Source organism: Oncorhynchus gorbuscha, linkage group LG11 (assembly GCF_021184085.1).
Source record: "Oncorhynchus gorbuscha isolate QuinsamMale2020 ecotype Even-year linkage group LG11, OgorEven_v1.0, whole genome shotgun sequence".
In the NCBI taxonomy this organism is placed as follows: domain Eukaryota; kingdom Metazoa; phylum Chordata; class Actinopteri; order Salmoniformes; family Salmonidae; genus Oncorhynchus; species Oncorhynchus gorbuscha.
The window spans coordinates 37,572,293-37,592,160 of record NC_060183.1 but is presented as its reverse complement, the minus strand read 5'-3'; the positions used below and the strand labels follow the sequence as shown (position 1 = coordinate 37,592,160).

The 19,868-nt window shown below is 45.7% G+C and overlaps 1 protein-coding gene across 2 annotated transcripts in view; it reads left to right on the top strand.

The window, feature by feature from the left end:
* Nucleotides 1–19,868, top strand: part of sh2d3ca (SH2 domain containing 3Ca) — an 88,159-nt gene that overhangs the window by 61,686 nt on the left and 6,605 nt on the right. For both annotated transcript variants that reach the window (XM_046369515.1, XM_046369517.1), the window contains 8 exons: nt 329–481; nt 3,317–3,594; nt 4,534–4,661; nt 4,893–5,434; nt 5,850–5,965; nt 18,067–18,238; nt 18,455–18,566; nt 18,808–19,026. In XM_046369515.1, the coding sequence (XP_046225471.1) occupies nt 329–481; nt 3,317–3,594; nt 4,534–4,661; nt 4,893–5,434; nt 5,850–5,965; nt 18,067–18,238; nt 18,455–18,566; nt 18,808–19,026 (1,720 nt within the window). The remainder of the gene's footprint in view (nt 1–328; nt 482–3,316; nt 3,595–4,533; nt 4,662–4,892; nt 5,435–5,849; nt 5,966–18,066; nt 18,239–18,454; nt 18,567–18,807; nt 19,027–19,868) is intronic.

The window sequence follows — 19,868 nt, the reverse complement described above, 5'->3', positions numbered from 1 at the left end:
TCTGACCCACTGGGAATGTGATGAAAGAAATAAAAGCTGAAATAAATCATTCTACTATTATTCTGACATTTCACATTCTTAAAATAAAGTGGTGAACCTAACTGACCTAAAACAGGGAATTTTAACTAGGATTAAATGTCAGAAATTGTGAAAAACTGAGTTTAAATGTATTGGTGTATGCAAACTTCCGACTTCAACTGTAGATAAAACAGTCTTCTAAAAATGTCACTATAACAATGTTATGTCCCTCATAGCAATCTAGCAATGTTATAATAACTTTAACAATGTTATGAAATAACCCTCCTAATTCCTTTCTGTCAACCTCCAGCTGTCGGAGACTGTAGTCCTGCAGAACGGGGATTTCCTGATCCGTGATTCGCTGATTAACATGGGCGACTACGTCCTAACGACCCGCTGGAACCACGAGGTTCTGCATTTCAAGATCACCAAGGTCCTGGTCAAGTCCAGCACTGAGTCGAAGGTATGTATTGTAACTGGCAGACCTGGGTTCGTGTACTATTTCAGGTATTTGAATGACTTTTCAATACATTTCAAAACAAGTATTTAAATCAAATGTATTTGAAAAAAACAAGTTGCTGAACATGTAAATGCATTTGAAAATACTATCTGAAAAGTATTGTTATGGATTTACAATTCCTTCAAATACATATCATTGGAAGTATTTGAAAGACAGAATTTTCTAATAAATATTTGATTTAATTTTATTTGAAATAACAAACCATTTACAATTATATAGGTCTCATTTCACTGTTTAATCACAATATGCAGCCCATACTTTACATTGGTGTCTCATGAAAGAGGACAAGATGCCATGTTATATATATATTTTTTAAACATCAGAGTTTCAAAAAGCTCGTCAGAAATTGAGTAGCGATCTGTTCTGAAGATACAACCCCCCCCCCCACACCCCCAATGCTGAAAAGCCGCTCCACAGCTTCGGATGATGCTCGGACATGTAGGTACACAGAAGCAACTCTGCTCAGTGTTGGGCGTGTGTGACTGTCTTCCAGAATTTCAGAGGATCAATTTCTCTATTCTGTGGTTGTTCCATGCAACCGAACAGTGTGTCCAAGCGACTTTGTTGGTGGTGATGACTCACTGTGTGGGACATCCTATGTTGTGCTGGTGAACTTTGTGTCCAGATCATTGATGTCCTGCCGTAAGGGCAGCCTTCTCAGTGGCATTGCACTGTGCCAGTTTAAAGTGTGGGATCCAAGACTGAGGCGATCTGGTGAGGCTTCTTCTGCTCATAAACAGTCAGGCACTTCTCAACTACTTCTTTCAGGTTTTTGACACGCTTTTTGTTCGACCTGGTAAACCAATTGGTGAGATGTTTAGTCAGTCCTCTGATGCATGGAATGATGTAGCTGGCTGTGACGATATCAAATCCTCAAAGGGGGTTAGGATGTCCACAGCATCAGCACTGACATACTTCTTGTGCATGGATAGCTTGGTGACAGGCAGTGTGTTGTGCTTTCCTTCATCCGCTTTGAGAGAACCATTTTCGGTTGAGTTCCACCTTGTGACAGTGGCTGGTTGGCAGACAATTCTTCCCTTTCAGGAGATCCTGTGCAAATGTTAGTGGGAGACAATGTTGGAGGATTTGGAAATGGCTGTGTTGAGGTTATCTGCAGATTTAGGCCATATAAACGTATTGAAATGCACAGGAAAAAAGCATTTTAAATAACAAATACCGGTCACCAGGCCGGCCAAAACTCCATCCCACCAGAACAGCTCAAATAAGCAAAGAGAAACGACAGTCCATTATTACTTCAAGACATGAAGGTCAGTCAATACGGAACATTTCAAATGCAGTCGCAAAAACCATCAAGTGCTATGATGAAACTGGCTCTCATGAGAACCGCCATAGGAATGGAAGACCCAGAGTTACTTCTGCTGCAGAGGATAAGTTCAGCCTCAGAAATTGCAGCCCAAATAAATGCTTCACATAGTTCAAGTTTTTATTTTACCTTTATTTAACTAGGCAAGTCAGTTAAGAACAAATTCTTATTTTCAAGGACGTTAACTGCCTGTTCAGGGGCAGAACGACCTTGTCAGCTCTGGGATTTGAACTTGCAACCTTCCGGTTATTAGTCCAACGCTCTAACCACTAGGCTACCCTGCCGCCCCAAGTAACAGACACATCTCAACATCAACAGTACAGAGGAGACTGTGTGAATCAGGCCTTCATGGTTGAATTGCTGCTAAGAAACTACTACTAAAGGACACCAATAAGAAGAAGAGACTTGCTTGTGCCAAGAAACACAAGCAATGGACATTACACCGGTGGAAATGTGTCCTTTGGCCTAGAGTACAAATTTGAGACTTTTGGTTCCAACTGCCTTGTCCTTGTGAGACGCGTTGTGGGTGAACGGATTATCTCCTCGTGTGTTTTTCCCACCGTAAAGCTTGGAGGAGGAGGTGTTATGGTGTGGGGGTGCTTTGCTGGTGACACTGTCTGATTTATTTAGAATTCAAGGCATTTAACCAGCATGGCTACCACAGCATTCTGCAGCGAAAAGCCATCCCATCTGCTTCGGGCTTAGTGGGACTATCATTTGTTTTCCAACAGGACAATGACACAACACACCTCCAGGCTGTGTAAGGGCTATCTGACCAAGAAGGAGAGTGATGGAGTGCTGCATCAGATGACTTGGCCTGCACAATGCCCTGACCACAGGCAAATTGAGATGGTTTGGGATGAGTTGGACTGCAGAGTGAAGGAAAAGCAGCCAACAATTGCTCAGCATATGTGGGAACTCCTTCAAGACTGTTGGAAAAGCCATTCCAGGCGAAGCTGGTTGAGAGAATGCCAAAAGTGTGCAAAGCTGTCATCAAGGCAAAGGGTGGCTATTTCAAGATTCTGAAATATTAAAATGTTTGATTTGTTTAACACTTTCTTTGGTTACTACATGATTCCATATGTGTTATTTCATAGTTTTGATGTCTTCACTATTATTCTACAATGTAGAAAATAGTCAAAAATAAAGAAAAACCCTTGAATGAGTAGGTGTTTCTAAAACTCTTGACCGGTAAGTGTATAAAACACAGGAAAATCTCGTTTTTGACTGCACCGGGCCTTAAAGATTTAATGACAAGTCTAGTGAGTAAGGTGACTATGGATAAACTATCTATATATTTTTATGATCTATTGATTATTGTATATGAACTGTTGACTGTTGCCGTTTTATGCTGCTATCTGATTTTACTCCTTATATTGTTGGTCATCGTCTTTTTGTCCTTGTGACTGTGTTGCAGTGATTTGACCACTAAGTGTTTCTTATTTTATCTTAAGGTCCAGTACCTGTTAGAGACGGACAGCTTCGACTCCATACCTGAACTGGTGAGGTTCTACGTGGTCGGCCGGCGGCCTGTCTCCCAGCCCAGTGGAGCCCAGATCTACTGTCCAATCATACGCACCCTACCCCTGCACTACCTGGAGGCCACATTTGCCTTAGCCAATAGCAGGCACAGCCTGGCCCACTCACCGTCCAGTCAGAGAGGAGCGTACATCAAGAGGCGGAGCGTAACCATGAACGACGGATTGACCACAGAGAAGCTGATACCTCACAGGTGAGAGACAGACTGACATGGTATCATTGTTATATTCTCTTCTTCTTCTACGACATTCTTGTTCTGTGTGTGTGTGTGTGTGTGTGTGTGTGTGTGTGTGTGTGTGTGTGTGTGTGTGTGTGTGTGTGTGTGTGTGTGTGTGTGTGTGTGTGTGTGTGTGTGTGTGTGTGTGTGTGTGTGTGTGTGTGTGTGTGTGTGTGTGTGTCTCAGTGTTGTAAAGCAGATGTTTCATTGCCCATTCATTCCCATTGTGCGGTCAGTGATGTGGAGTCCATCAGTCCAGTGGAACCACCAGTTCTCCCAGTAGCTACACCCGTACCAGTGGTACCAAAGCCAGAAGTGAAAGCTGCTGTCGTGGGGTGCAGGTGGTGTGTGTAAGCCCATTTGGGTCAGAACACCGGTGTTATGATAGAGTACTGACCCCTTCTCACTCTCACCCCCTGCCTCTGATTCACTGAGAGCATGCTAGATCCGAGCCATACTTTAGACTCTGTACAATATGGCTCGGTGTTAAACTAGTTGCTACACCGGTCACTCTGACACTGAACTGTCTGCACATCCTTAAAACGCATGACTGTCTGTTTCCTCCTCCTCGGCACAGCAACCCGAGGTCAAGCTGAGGTCAAGCTTAGCCTGGTCACAGATCTGTTTGTGCTTCCTCCAAATCTAACCTTGTCAACTCGTATGGTCATTGTCATGCCAAACATGACATGACAGTGACCATGTGGCCATGCAGCACAAACAGATCTGGGACAAGGATAAGGTTGACCTGTGTTTCACCTCTTCTTAGTATGTTTATCTGGTACTTACGTTAAAATATAGACTTTTGGGGCATTTAATCAAATCAAAATAATCCTGTGACAACTCTCACACGGTTCATGGGAACCCAGCCACATTAGAAAACAATTGGAAATGACTGTGTTGGTTTGTGTTTTGCAGCCCTTCTACTATTCACAACCACAAGGATGCGATGAGGAACTGTGCCGTGAGTATGGATCAGATCCAGGAGTATCGCTGTCCCCTGTCTCCTGTAGGAGAAACACCTCTCTCCCCAGCATACAGCCACAGTGAGTGTTTCTGTCATGGAGATGCAGATTATTTTATAAGGTGGTGCTGTGGTGCATTTGATTGAGCATGCCTGTCTACGGTGTAAGATGGGTAGGGTTTGCACTTTTGAGACAATTCCATTAGCTCCATTGCCCCCAGGCGAGCTCAATCAAGCACAGCTAAACATTACGAATTGAACCCTCGTATTGAATATACAATACATGTGTGTAACCCCCTGCTTATCTCCCCAGTCCACAGACACATAACCCAGTCAGGGGGTAGAGTTCTGGCAGTGGTTCCCCCCTCACCAGTCCTGAGACGCTCCAGCGAGCCCCAGCTCAGCCCTGGCTCCAACAACAACCTACCCGACATGCTAGCTGCCAGCTCCCACTCCACCCCGGCCCACTTCTCCTGCCCAGCCCCAGCAGGGGGCTCTGGAACAGAGGGAAGCTACTGCGACCTCAGGCCCTCCCCGGCCCCATGTCCCGGGGCTCCATGTGCCGCTGGTATGCCCCCCACGCCTCCAGCTAAGAGCTACGTGGAGCGGCTGCGTGTGGAGGAGGCCCGAGGGCCTGCCCCAGGGAGGGAGAACGGAGCAGGGGCTGGGGGAGAGGCATTCAGCGCCCCCCTGGTGGAGACTGCCTCCTCCTTCAGACCAGGGAAGTACCTGTCGCCCCTGATCCCCCAGGAAAACAAGCCCTTGGAGATGAGCGTGCTGAAGAGAGTCAAGGAGTTGTTGGCTGAGGTGGACGCTAGGACGGCTGCTAAACACATCACAATGGCCGACTGCACGGTATGGACACACTTGCATACAGTATGGACCCATAGGACTTTGAATAGGGTTATAAGAGCAGCATTCTTGGACCCCTGAACGTAACTCAGTGATGTCACTAATCTCCTACGGTCAGCCACACTACTCCGTCACAGAGTGTTGCTCAATTAACTCCTGTTAATGGTAGAGCAGCAGAGAGCAACCTGAGGTTAATACAGGAACGACTATGCTACTCTCAACACTATTTACTCAACTCATTATTTGAATTTGAATTAAGAGCCAATTAACCACATGTTGCAGTGACCATGAATACATTAAGATAGGAAGGGTTTATTGTCATTTCTATCTCTCACCTCTCCTATCCTTCCCGACCTCTCTGCTTCCTTCACTCACTCCTTCCCTCTATGTTGTGCTTCCTCCTTCTGTCTGTCTGCAGGTGGCAAGGATACTGGGCGTTACCAAGGAGATGCAGAGGATGATGGGAGTAGGTTCAGGACTTGAGCTTTTGACTCTACCTCACGGACATCAGCTGAGACTGGACCTACTGGAGAGGTAAGGGTTAATATTAATATAATATGTAGGGTTGTGGTTGAGACTGGGATAAAGACATGAAGTTAGGGTTAGGGTTGTGATTGAGGCTAGGGTTGAACTGGGATGTAGACATTGTCATGTCTTTGGCTATGCCGGATTAAGTGATATGATATGCTATTCTATAAAATTATTTATCCGTAATTAATGTAACCTGATTGAGCTAATCATGTAAATATAATTAACTAGTCGGGCACCACAAAATAATATTTATAGAGCTGTTATCTTCCAAATAAACTCTTAAAGACCTAGTCATATTTCACATCAATAGCAGTCAATATTAATCGTCATCTTAATTCAGTCTCATCTGAAAGTTGTAAATTCTTAGTTATCTGCACGAACCCTGGCTAACAAGTTGAATCAGCAATACAAAATTGGGTTTAATTATTTATTTACTAAATACCTAACTAATCACACATACACATAATTAAATCATAACTTGATTACAAATTACGTCATAAAGGTAAACGTCCCTAGCGGGAGGAACAGATACAGTGCCTTCCGAAAGTATTCGGCCCCCTTGAACTTTGCGACCTTTTGCCACATTTCAGGCTTCAAACATAAAGATATAAAACTGTATATTTTTGTGAAGAATCAACAACAAGTGGGACACAATCATGAAGTGGAACGACATTTATTGGATATTTCTAACTTTTTTAACAAATCAAAAACTGAAAAATTACCGCCCATTTGGAAAAGGAAAATGCAATAAATATTTACTCTGAGCTGCGCTTCGGTAGGTTGGTGGAAGATGGAAGGCCGTGTTGCCCAACTGAGTCTTTTGAAGAATGTCTCTGGTTGTCAATTGGATACGTTGTAGTAACGTCGTTGGGTGACAGACGGGATACTCTGTCTGTTCCTTCCTAACCCTCGTTGCATCTGCTGTTGCTAACTCAACGGCTAGGAGGTATCACTTCTGTAGTGAATAAGAGTTCAAAGTTCATACCATTCGCAACCAAAGCTCACGCTGATTTTGGCTTCGTTCTGTAGTTATTATCTGAACCATTCTGACATAGGACCGTCGTCCTCACGTCGGAACAGGAGGTTATATTGTCGTCAAGGGCTTATATAGGAAGGGAGAGGAGGATGTGTTTTATAGCCCATGTCCCTTCACAGGGGCGGGCCACTGATTGAGCAGAGCCCTATCTTATGAAAACCCAAATCTCACATTTTAGAAGCTAAAATCACATTTCATCCCATCACAAATAATTGAATATTCAAACATTTAAATTGAACAACAATTCCATGTGAATCCGATAACTCTAATGTGTAGACTTTCCACTGTAGAGTTTATGTCATCTTATCATTGATGAGAATGTCTCAGATGACAACCGAACTGACATCATATTCATTAAGTACCACCGCATATGTTCAATTGATCGGACTACCAGAAAATAGTTCATCCCCCCCCACCTTCTGATGTTCCCAGAATCTCTATGTTAACTAAGGGTTTTGCAAATGTAACCTCAGTAGGGTAGAGAGAGGAAAAAGGGGGGGAAGAGGTATTTATGACTGTCATAAACCTACCCCCCCAGGCCAACGTCATGGCCACATGAAGACAGGGTTGTGGTTGAGGCTAGGGTTGAACTGGGATGTAGACATGAAGACAGGGTTGTGGTAGAGGCTAGGGTTGAACTGGGATGTAGACCTGAAGTTAGGGTTGTGGTTGAGGCTAGGGTTGAACTGGGATGTAGACATGAAGCTAGGGTTGTGTTTGAACTGGCATGTAGACATTGAGTTAGGGTTGTGGTTGAGGCTAGGGTTGAACTGGGACGTAGACATGAAGTTCGGGTTAGGGTTGTGGTTGAGGCTTGGGTTGAACTGGGATGTAGACATGAAGCTAGGGTTGTGTTTGAACTGGCATGTAGACATGAAGTTAGGGTTGTGGTTGAGGATAGGGTTGAACTGGGACGTAGACATGAAGTTCGGGTTAGGGTTGTGGTTGAGGCTTGGGTTGAACTGGGATGTAGACATGAAGCTAGGGTTACGTTTGTGGTTGAGGCTAGGGTTGAACTGGGATGTGGACATGAAGTTAGGTTTGAGGCTAGGTTTGAACTTGTATGTGGACATGAAGCTAGGGTTGTGGTTGAGGCTAGGGTTGAACTGGGATGTGGACATGAAGCTGGGGTTGTGGTTGAGGCTACGGTTGAACTGGGATGTTGACATGAAGTTGGGGTTGTGGTTGAGGCTAGGGTTGAACTGGAATGTAGATATGAAGTTAGGGTTAGGGTTGTGGCTTGGGTTGAACTGGGATGTAGACATGAAGCTAGGGTTACGTTTGTGGTTGAGGCTATGTTTGAACTGGGATGTGGACATGAAGCTAGGGTTAGGGTTGTGGTTGAGGCTAGGCTTGAACTGGGATATAAACATGAAGTTAGGGTTGTGGTTGAGGCTACGGTTGAACTGGGATGTAGACATGAAGTTAGGGTTGTGGTTGAGGCTAGGGTTGAACTGGAATGTAGATATGAAGTTAGGGTTGTGGCTTGGGTTGAACTGGGGTGTAGACATGAAGCAAGGGTTACGTTTGTGGTTGAGGCTAGGATTGAACTGGGATGGGGACATTAAGCTAGGTTTGAACTGGGATGTAGACATGAAGTTAGGGTTGTGGTTGAGGCTAGGTTTGAACTGGGATGTGGACATGAAGTTAGGTTTGAGGCTAGGTTTGAACTTGGATGTGGACATGAAGCTAGGGTTAGGGTTGTGGTTGGGGCTCGGTTTGAACTGGGATGTAGACATGAAGCTAGGGTTGTGTTTGAACTAGGGTTGCATGTAGACATGAAGTTAGGGTTGTGGTTGAGGACTAGGGTTGAACTGGGACGTTTGTGGTTGACATGAAGTGGGGACATTAAGCTAGGGTTGGGGGTTGTGGTTGAGGCTAGGTTTGAACTGGGATGTAGACATGAAGCTAGGGTTACGTTTGTGGTTGAGGCTAGGGTTGAACTGGGATGTGGACATGAAGTTAGGTTTGTGGTTGGAGCTAAGATGTGGACATGAAGCTGGGGTTGTGGTTGAGGCTAGGGTTGAACTGGGATGTAAACATGAAATTAGGGTTGTGGTTGAGGCTAGGGTTGAACTTGGATGTAGACATGAAGCTAGGATTAGGGTTGTGGGTAATGGTAGAGTTTAACTGGGATTTTGACATTAAGCTTGGGTAAGGGTTGTGGTTGAGGGTTGAACTTGGATGTGAACACAAAGCTAAGATTATGTTTGAGGCTAGGATTGAACTGGGATGTGGACATGGAGCTAGGTTAAGGGTTGTGGTTGAGGCTAGGTTTGAACTGGGATGTGGACATGAAGTTAGGTTTAAGGCTAGGTTTGAACTTGGATGTGGACATGAGGCTAGGGTTAGGTTTGTGGTTGAGGCTAGGCTTGAACTGGGATGTAAACATGAAGTTGGGGTTGTGGTTGATGCTCGGGTAGAACTTGAATGTGTACATGGAGCTAGGGTTAGGATTGAGGTTTGGGTTGAACTGGAATGTGGACCTGAAGTTTGGGTTGTGGTTGAGGCTAGGTTTGAACTGGGATGTAAACATGAAGTTAGGGTTGTGGTTGAGGCTAGGGTTGAACTGGAATGTAGATATGAAGTTAGGGTTAGGGTTGTGGCTTGGGTTGAACTGGGATGTAGACATGAAGCTAAGGTTAGGTTTGTAGTTGAGGCTCGGGTTGAACTGGGATGTAGACATGAAGCTGGGGTTGTGGTTAAGGCTAGGGTTGAACTGGCATGTAGACATGAAGTTAGGGTTGTGGTTGAGGCTTGGGTTGAACTGGGATGTGGACATGAAGTTAGGGTTGTGGTTGAGGCTTGGGTTGAACTGGGATGTGGACATTAAGCTAGAGTTGAACTGGGATGTAGACATGACGTTTGGGTTGTGGTTGAGGCTAGGTTTGAACTGGGATGTTGACATTAAGCTAGGGTTAGGGTTGTGGTTGAGGGTTGAACTGGGATGTAGACATGAAGTTATGTTTGAGGCTAGGTTTGAACTTGGATGTGGACATGAAGCGGGGGTTAGGGTTGTGGTTGAGGCTCGGCTTGAACTGGGATGTGGACATGAAGTTAGGTTTGTGGTTGGGGCTTGGTTTGAACTGGGATGTGGACATGAAGCTGGGGTTGTGGTTGAGGCTACGGTTGAACTGGGATGTAAACGTGAAGTTAGGGTTGTGGTTGAGGCTAGGGTTGAACTTGGATGTAGACATGAAGCTAGGATTAGGGTTGTGGGTAATGGTAGAGTTTAACTGGGATTTAGACATTAAGCTAGGGTAAGGGTTGTGGTTGAGGGTTGAACTTGGATGTGAAAACAAAGCTAGGATTATGTTTGAGGCTAGGTTTGAACTGGGATGTGGACGGGATGTGGACATGAAGTTAGGTTTAAGGCAAGGTTTGAACTTGGATGTAGACATGAAGTTAGGTTTGTGGTTGAGACTAGGTTTGAACTGGGATGTGGACATGAAGTTAGGTTTAAGGCAAGGTTTGAACTTGGATGTAGACATGAAGTTAGGTTTGTGGTTGAGGCTAGGCTTGAACTGGGATGTCAACATAGAGTTAGGGTTGTGGTTGATGCTAGGGTTGAACTTGAATGTGTATATGGAGCTAGGGTTAGGCTTGAAGTTTTTAGTTGAACTGGAATGTGGACCTGAAGTTAGGGTTGTGGTTGAGGCTGGAGTTGAACTGGAATGGAGACATGAACTTGGGATTGTGGTTGAGGCTGTGGTTGAACTGGGATGTAGACATGAACTTGGGATTGTGGTTGAGGCTGTGGTTGAACTGGGATGGAGACATGAACTTGGGATTGTGGTTGAGGCTGTGGTTGAACTGGGATGTAGACATGAAGCTAAGGTTTGGATTGTGGTTGAGGCTAGGGTTGAACTGGGATGTAAACATGAAGACGGGGTTGTGGTTGAGACTAGGTTTGAACTGGGATGTGGACATGAAGTTAGGGTTGTGGTTCAGGCTATGGTTGAACTGGGATGTGGAAATGAAGCTAGGGTTATGTTTGAGGCAAGGTTGAACTTGGATGTGGACATGATGTTAGGGTTAAGGTTGATGCCTTTGTTGAACTGGGATGTAGACATGAAACTAGGTTTAGGGTTGTGGTTAAGGGTAGTGTTGAACTTGGATGTGGACATGAAGCTAGGGTTAGGGTTGTGGTTCAGGCTATGGTTGAACTGGGATGTGGAAATGAAGCTATGTTTAGGTTTGATGCTAGAGTTGAACTTGGATGTGGACATGAATCTACTATTAGGATGGAGGTTAGGGTTGAACTGGGATGTGGACCTGAAGTTAGGGTTGTGGTTGAGTATAGAGTTGAACTGTGATGTAGACATGAAGTTAGGGTTGAACTGGGATGTAGACATGAAGTTTGGGTTGGTGTTGAGGCTTGGCTTGAACTGGGATGTGAACATGAAGTTAGGGTTGAACTTGGATGTAGACATGAAGCTCGGATTAGGGTTGTGGGTAATGGTAGAGTTTAACTGGGATTTAGACATTAAGCTAGGGTTATGTTTGAGGCTATGGTTGAACTGAACTGGGATGTGGAAATGAAGCTAGGGTTATGTTTGAGGTGAGGTTGAACTTGGATGTGGACATGAAGTTTGGGTTATGGTTGACGCCTTTGTTGAACTGGGATGTAGACATGGAACTAGGTTTAGGGTTGTGGTTAAGGGTAGTGTTGAACTTGGATGTGGAAATGAAGCTAGGATTAGGATGGAGGTTAGGGTTGAACTGTGATGTTGACATGAAGTTAGGGTTGTGGTTGAGGCTAGAGTTGAACTGTGATGTAGACATGAAGTTAGGGTTGTGGCTGAGGCTAGAGTTGAACTGTGATGTAGACATGAAGTTAGGGTTGTGGTTGAGGCTAGAGTTGAACTGTGATGTAGACATGAAGTTAGGGTTGTGGTTGAGGCTAGAGTTGAACTGTGATGTCGACATGAAGTTAGGGTTGTGGTTGAGGCTAGAGTTGAACTGTGATTTAGACATGAAGTTAGGGTTGTGGTTGAGGCTAGAGTTGAACTGAACTGTGATGTTGACATGAAGTTAGGGTTGTGGTTGAGGCTAGAGTTGAACTGTGATGTAGACATGAAGTTAGGGTTGTGGCTGAGGCTCGGGTTGAACTTGGATGTGGACATGAAGCTAGGTTTAGGGTTATGGTTGATGCTAGGGTTGACCTTGGATGTGGACAGGAAGTTAGGGTTGGGGATGTGGTTGAGGCTAGATTGGAACTTGGATGTGGACATGAAGCTAGGGTTAGGGTTGTGGTTAAGGCTTGGGTTGACCTGGGTGGTGGACATGAAGCTGGGGTTGTGGTTGAGGCTTGGGTTGAACTGGGATGTTGACATGAAGCTAGGGTTGTGGTTGAGGCTTGGGTTGAACTGGGATATGGACATTAAGCTAGGGTTAGGGTTGTGGTTGAGGGTTGAACTGGGATGTAGACATGAAGTTAGGTTTGAGGCTAGGTTTGAACTTGGATGTGGACATGAAGCTGGGGTTTGGGTTGTGGTTGAGCCTAGGGTTGAACTTGGATGTGGACATGAAGCTCGGGTTGTGGTTGAACTGGGATGTGGACATGAAGCCCGGGTCATGGTTGAGAGGCTGGGGTTGAACTGGGATCTGGACATGAAGCTAGGGTCATGGTTGAGGCCAGGGTTGAACTGGGATGTGGACCTGAAGTTAGGTTTGTGGTTGGGTCTAGGTTTGAACTTGGATGTGGACATGAAGCTGGGGTTTGGGTTGTGGTTGAGCCTAGAGTTGAACTTGGATGTGGACATGAAGCTCGGGTTGTGGTTGAGGCTACGGTTGAACTGGGATGTTGACATGAAGTTGGGGTTGTGGTTGAGGCTAGGGTTGAACTGGAATGTAGATATGAAGTTAGGGTTAGGGTTGTGGCTTGGGTTGAACTGGGATGTAGACATGAAGCTAGGGTTACGTTTGTGGTTGAGGCTATGTTTGAACTGGGATGTGGACATGAAGCTAGGGTTAGGGTTGTGGTTGAGGCTAGGCTTGAACTGGGATATAAACATGAAGTTAGGGTTGTGGTTGAGGCTACGGTTGAACTGGGATGTAGACATGAAGTTAGGGTTGTGGTTGAGGCTAGGGTTGAACTGGAATGTAGATATGAAGTTAGGGTTAGGGTTGTGGCTTGGGTTGAACTGGGATGTGGACATGAAGCTGGGGTTGTGGTTGAGGCTACGGTTGAACTGGGATGTTGACATGAAGTTACGGTTGTGGTTGAGGCTAGGGTTGAACTGGAATGTAGATTTGAAGTTAGGGTTAGGGTTGTGGCTTGGGTTGAACTGGGATGTGGACATTAAGCGAGGGTTGAACTGGGATGTAGACATAAAGTTAAGGTTGTGGTTGAGGCTAGGCTTGAACTGGGATGTAAACATGAAGTTAGGGTTGTGGTTGAGGCTGGGGTTGAACTGGGATGTAAACATGAAGACGGGGTTGTGGTTGAGGCTTGGTTTGAACTGGCATGGAGAAATGAAGTTAGGGTTGTGGTTGAGGCTAGGTTTGAACTGGGATGTGGACATGAAGCTAGGGTTAGGGTTGTGGTTGAGGCTACGGTTGAACTGGGATGTAGACATGAAGTTAGGGTTGTGGTTGAGGCTAGGGTTGAACTGGAATGTAGATATGAAGTTAGGGTTGTGGCTTGGGTTGAACTGGGGTGTAGACATGAAGCAAGGGTTACGTTTGTGGTTGAGGCTAGGATTGAACTGGGATGGGGACATTAAGCTAGGTTTGAACTGGGATGTAGACATGAAGTTAGGGTTGTGGTTGAGGCTAGGTTTGAACTGGGATGTGGACATGAAGTTAGGTTTGAGGCTAGGTTTGAACTTGGATGTGGACATGAAGTTAGGTTTGAGGCTAGGTTTGAACTTGGATGTGGACATGAAGCTAGGGTTAGGGTTGTGGTTGGGGCTCGGTTTGAACTGGGATGTAGACATGAAGTTAGGTTTGTGGTTGGAGCTAAGATGTGGACATGAAGCTGGGGTTGTGGTTGAGGCTAGGGTTGAACTGGGATGTAAACATGAAATTAGGGTTGTGGTTGAGGCTAGGGTTGAACTTGGATGTAGACATGAAGCTAGGATTAGGGTTGTGGGTAATGGTAGAGTTTAACTGGGATTTTGACATTAAGCTTGGGTAAGGGTTGTGGTTGAGGGTTGAACTTGGATGTGAACACAAAGCTAAGATTATGTTTGAGGCTAGGATTGAACTGGGATGTGGACATGGAGCTAGGTTAAGGGTTGTGGTTGAGGCTAGGTTTGAACTGGGATGTGGACATGAAGTTAGGTTTAAGGCTAGGTTTGAACTTGGATGTGGACATGAGGCTAGGGTTAGGTTTGTGGTTGAGGCTAGGCTTGAACTGGGATGTAAACATGAAGTTGGGGTTGTGGTTGATGCTCGGGTAGAACTTGAATGTGTACATGGAGCTAGGGTTAGGATTGAGGTTTGGGTTGAACTGGAATGTGGACCTGAAGTTTGGGTTGTGGTTGAGGCTAGGTTTGAACTGGGATGTGTAAACATGAAGTTAGGGTTGTGGTTGAGGCTAGGGTTGAACTGGAATGTAGATATGAAGTTAGGGTTAGGGTTGTGGCTTGGGTTGAACTGGGATGTAGACATGAAGCTAAGGTTAGGTTTGTAGTTGAGGCTCGGGTTGAACTGGGATGTAGACATGAAGCTGGGGTTGTGGTTAAGGCTAGGGTTGAACTGGCATGTAGACATGAAGTTAGGGTTGTGGTTGAGGCTTGGGTTGAACTGGGATGTGGACATGAAGTTAGGGTTGTGGTTGAGGCTTGGGTTGAACTGGGATGTGGACATTAAGCTAGAGTTGAACTGGGATGTAGACATGACGTTTGGGTTGTGGTTGAGGCTAGGTTTGAACTGGGATGTTGACATTAAGCTAGGGTTAGGGTTGTGGTTGAGGGTTGAACTGGGATGTAGACATGAAGTTATGTTTGAGGCTAGGTTTGAACTTGGATGTGGACATGAAGCGGGGGTTAGGGTTGTGGTTGAGGCTCGGCTTGAACTGGGATGTGGACATGAAGTTAGGTTTGTGGTTGGGGCTTGGTTTGAACTGGGATGTGGACATGAAGCTGGGGTTGTGGTTGAGGCTACGGTTGAACTGGGATGTAAACGTGAAGTTAGGGTTGTGGTTGAGGCTAGGGTTGAACTTGGATGTAGACATGAAGCTAGGATTAGGGTTGTGGGTAATGGTAGAGTTTAACTGGGATTTAGACATTAAGCTAGGGTAAGGGTTGTGGTTGAGGGTTGAACTTGGATGTGAAAACAAAGCTAGGATTATGTTTGAGGCTAGGTTTGAACTGGGATGTGGACGGGATGTGGACATGAAGTTAGGTTTAAGGCAAGGTTTGAACTTGGATGTAGACATGAAGTTAGGTTTGTGGTTGAGACTAGGTTTGAACTGGGATGTGGACATGAAGTTAGGTTTAAGGCAAGGTTTGAACTTGGATGTAGACATGAAGTTAGGTTTGTGGTTGAGGCTAGGCTTGAACTGGGATGTCAACATAGAGTTAGGGTTGTGGTTGATGCTAGGGTTGAACTTGAATGTGTATATGGAGCTAGGGTTAGGCTTGAAGTTTTTAGTTGAACTGGAATGTGGACCTGAAGTTAGGGTTGTGGTTGAGGCTGGAGTTGAACTGGAATGGAGACATGAACTTGGGATTGTGGTTGAGGCTGTGGTTGAACTGGGATGTAGACATGAAGCTACTGGGATGGGTTTGGGATTGTGGTTGAGGCTGTGGTTGAACTGGGATGGAGACATGAACTTGGGATTGTGGTGAAACTGGGATGACATGAAGCTAAGGTTTGGATTGTGGTTGAGGCTAGGTTGAACTGGCAAACATGACGGGGTTGTGGTTGAGACTAGGTTTGAACTGGCATGTAGACATGAAGTTAGGGTTGTGGTTGAGGCTAGGGTTGAACTGGGATGTGGACATGAAGTTAGGGTTGTGGTTCAGGCTATGGTTGAACTGGGATGTGGAAATGAAGCTAGGGTTATGTTTGAGGCAAGGTTGAACTTGGATGTGGACATGATGTTAGGGTTAAGGTTGATGCCTTTGTTGAACTGGGATGTAGACATGAAACTAGGTTTAGGGTTGTGGTTAAGGGTAGTGTTGAACTTGGATGTGGACATGAAGCTAGGGTTAGGGTTGTGGTTCAGGCTATGGTTGAACTGGGATGTGGAAATGAAGCTATGTTTAGGTTTGATGCTAGAGTTGAACTTGGATGTGGACATGAATCTACTATTAGGATGGAGGTTAGGGTTGAACTGGGATGTGGACCTGAAGTTAGGGTTGTGGTTGAGTATAGAGTTGAACTGTGATGTAGACATGAAGTTAGGGTTGAACTGGGATGTAGACATGAAGTTTGGGTTGGTGTTGAGGCTTGGCTTGAACTGGGATGTGAACATGAAGTTAGGGTTGAACTTGGATGTAGACATGAAGCTCGGATTAGGGTTGTGGGTAATGGTAGAGTTTAACTGGGATTTAGACATTAAGCTAGGGTTATGTTTGAGGCTATGGTTGAACTGAACTGGGATGTGGAAATGAAGCTAGGGTTATGTTTGAGGTGAGGTTGAACTTGGATGTGGACATGAAGTTTGGGTTATGGTTGACGCCTTTGTTGAACTGGGATGTAGACATGGAACTAGGTTTAGGGTTGTGGTTAAGGGTAGTGTTGAACTTGGATGTGGAAATGAAGCTAGGATTAGGATGGAGGTTAGGGTTGAACTGTGATGTTGACATGAAGTTAGGGTTGTGGTTGAGGCTAGAGTTGAACTGTGATGTAGACATGAAGTTAGGGTTGTGGCTGAGGCTAGAGTTGAACTGTGATGTAGACATGAAGTTAGGGTTGTGGTTGAGGCTAGAGTTGAACTGTGATGTAGACATGAAGTTAGGGTTGTGGTTGAGGCTAGAGTTGAACTGTGATGTCGACATGAAGTTAGGGTTGTGGTTGAGGCTAGAGTTGAACTGTGATGTAGACATGAAGTTAGGGTTGTGGTTGAGGCTAGAGTTGAACTGTGATGTTGACATGAAGTTAGGGTTGTGGTTGAGGCTAGAGTTGAACTGTGATGTAGACATGAAGTTAGGGTTGTGGCTGAGGCTCGGGTTGAACTTGGATGTGGACATGAAGCTAGGTTTAGGGTTATGGTTGATGCTAGGGTTGACCTTGGATGTGGACAGGAAGTTAGGGTTAGGGATGTGGTTGAGGCTAGATTGGAACTTGGATGTGGACATGAAGCTAGGGTTAGGGTTGTGGTTAAGGCTTGGGTTGACCTGGGTGGTGGACATGAAGCTGGGGTTGTGGTTGAGGCTTGGGTTGAACTGGGATGTTGACATGAAGCTAGGGTTGTGGTTGAGGCTTGGGTTGAACTGGGATATGGACATTAAGCTAGGGTTAGGGTTGTGGTTGAGGGTTGAACTGGGATGTAGACATGAAGTTAGGTTTGAGGCTAGGTTTGAACTTGGATGTGGACATGAAGCTGGGGTTTGGGTTGTGGTTGAGCCTAGGGTTGAACTTGGATGTGGACATGAAGCTCGGGTTGTGGTTGAACTGGGATGTGGACATGAAGCCCGGGTCATGGTTGAGAGGCTGGGGTTGAACTGGGATCTGGACATGAAGCTAGGGTCATGGTTGAGGCCAGGGTTGAACTGGGATGTGGACCTGAAGTTAGGTTTGTGGTTGGGTCTAGGTTTGAACTTGGATGTGGACATGAAGCTGGGGTTTGGGTTGTGGTTGAGCCTAGAGTTGAACTTGGATGTGGACATGAAGCTCGGGTTCGGGTTAGCTGAGACTGGACCTGATGGAGAGGTTAGGGTTCAGCTCAATGCTGGACATAAAACAGCTAGAGAGTACACGCTGGGAAATTGAAATGTCCCTCCCGTCATATTCTCGTACACCCCAGACGACCTCTTTCTTTGTCGCAATTAGCCTTGGGACGAGTGAACTCTCGTCATGGTAAGTCAATTGGGCTCCTCAACCGTGACTGTATCCTCATCTACTCTATCTACTCATCTCTTGCTTCCTTCATCTGCCATCCTGCCCTTCCCAGGTTCTACACCATGTCTATAATGATGGCTGTGGACCTGTTGGGGTGTACAGGCAGTACAGAGGAGAGGGCTGCTCTGCTCCATAAGACCATCCAGCTGGCTGCTGAACTCAAGAGCAACCTTGGGAACATGTTCGGCTTTGCTGCTGTGATGAGAGCACTGGAGCTGCCACAGGTATATGGACATAAAGTATACACACACACACACACACACACACACACACACACACACACACACACACACACACACACACACACACACACACACACACACACACACACACACACACACACACACACACACACACACACACACACACACACACACACACACACACACACCATAATTCTATTTTAATTGACATTACACATGCTGTTCTACCTCTGTCAGATTTCTCGCTTGGAGCAGACGTGGATGACGTTGCGTCAGAGACACACAGAGGGAGCCATCCTCTATGAGAAGAAGCTCAAGCCCTTCATGAAGAACATGAACGATGGCAAAGGTATGAAGCTGGAGGCTCAGATAGCACTTTTTTTACAAGGCACTCTGCCACAGGAGAGCACAGCGCACAAAGCATGATGTATTTCTCATGGTGAAGGAATGAAAAGATGAATCACTATTGAAAAGTCTCAAGATGGTCTGAGTCTGAGTGTCTCTCTACCTGTCTACTAGATGTTATATAGTATTTCAGTGACCAGTGTTTCTAACTCTCTGTATCTGTGTGTCCTCTGTGTGTATTTAAGAGAGCAGTGTGCTGTCCAACACGTCCTTCCCTCACGTGGTTCCTCTGCTGTCTCTGTTGGAGAAGGGTGTGGCCGTGGGGGAGGGGCCAGGGGCGGGGATAGAACCCTGGGAGAACGTGGAGGCAGGTGTTGATGTGGTGATGTCACACCTGGAGGCGGCCCGGACCATCGCTCACCACGGGGTGCTGTACCGCACCAATGCTGAAACCAAACTACAAGGTAAGGGTTCTGTGTGTGTGTGTATGCACACACACGAGGTCAGTTTCCCGGACCCAGATCACTGTCAGACAGGTCACAGAGGTGACCTGTCAGGAGAGAGTAATTCAGGACAGGACAGGTGGGGCTCTTGAGTTGTTGCCTGTTATTTATTTATTTATTTATTTAACTAAGTCAGTTCATATCAAATTCTTATTTTACAATGACAGCCTACCCCGGCCAAACCCTCCCCTAACCCGGGCGACGCTGGGAGAATTGTGCACTGCCCTATAGGAGAAATACAGAGCGTAGGGGTTGGTATTCTTCTTTAGTTGCGCCTTGATTGGCTCAGTGATCTGTCACTCATGGGGACACTACGTCGCTGCAAAATCTGACAGCTTGAAAGTTCAAGCCCATTTGGGTGCTGCCATTGAATTACATTCGATGTGCCCATCCAAGAATGCTCAAGGTCATTGGCCACAGATAAAATTACGTCAAATCACGTTATAAACTCAACCCAAAAAAATTAAACGTCCCTATTTCATGACCCTGTCTTTCAGAGATAATTTGTAAAAATCCAAATAACTTCACAAGTTTTCATTGTAAAGGGTTTAAACACTGTTTCCCATGCTTGTTCAATGAACCATAAACAATTCATCAACATACACCTGTGGAACGGTCGTTAAGACACTAACAGATTACAGACGGTAGGCAATTAAGGTCACAGTTATGAAATCGTAGGACACTAAAGTGGCCTTTCTACGGACTCTGAAAAACACCAAAAGGAAGATGCCCAGGGTCCCAGCTCATCTGTATGAATGTGCCTTAGGCATGCTGCAAGGAGGCATGAGGACTGCAGATGTGGC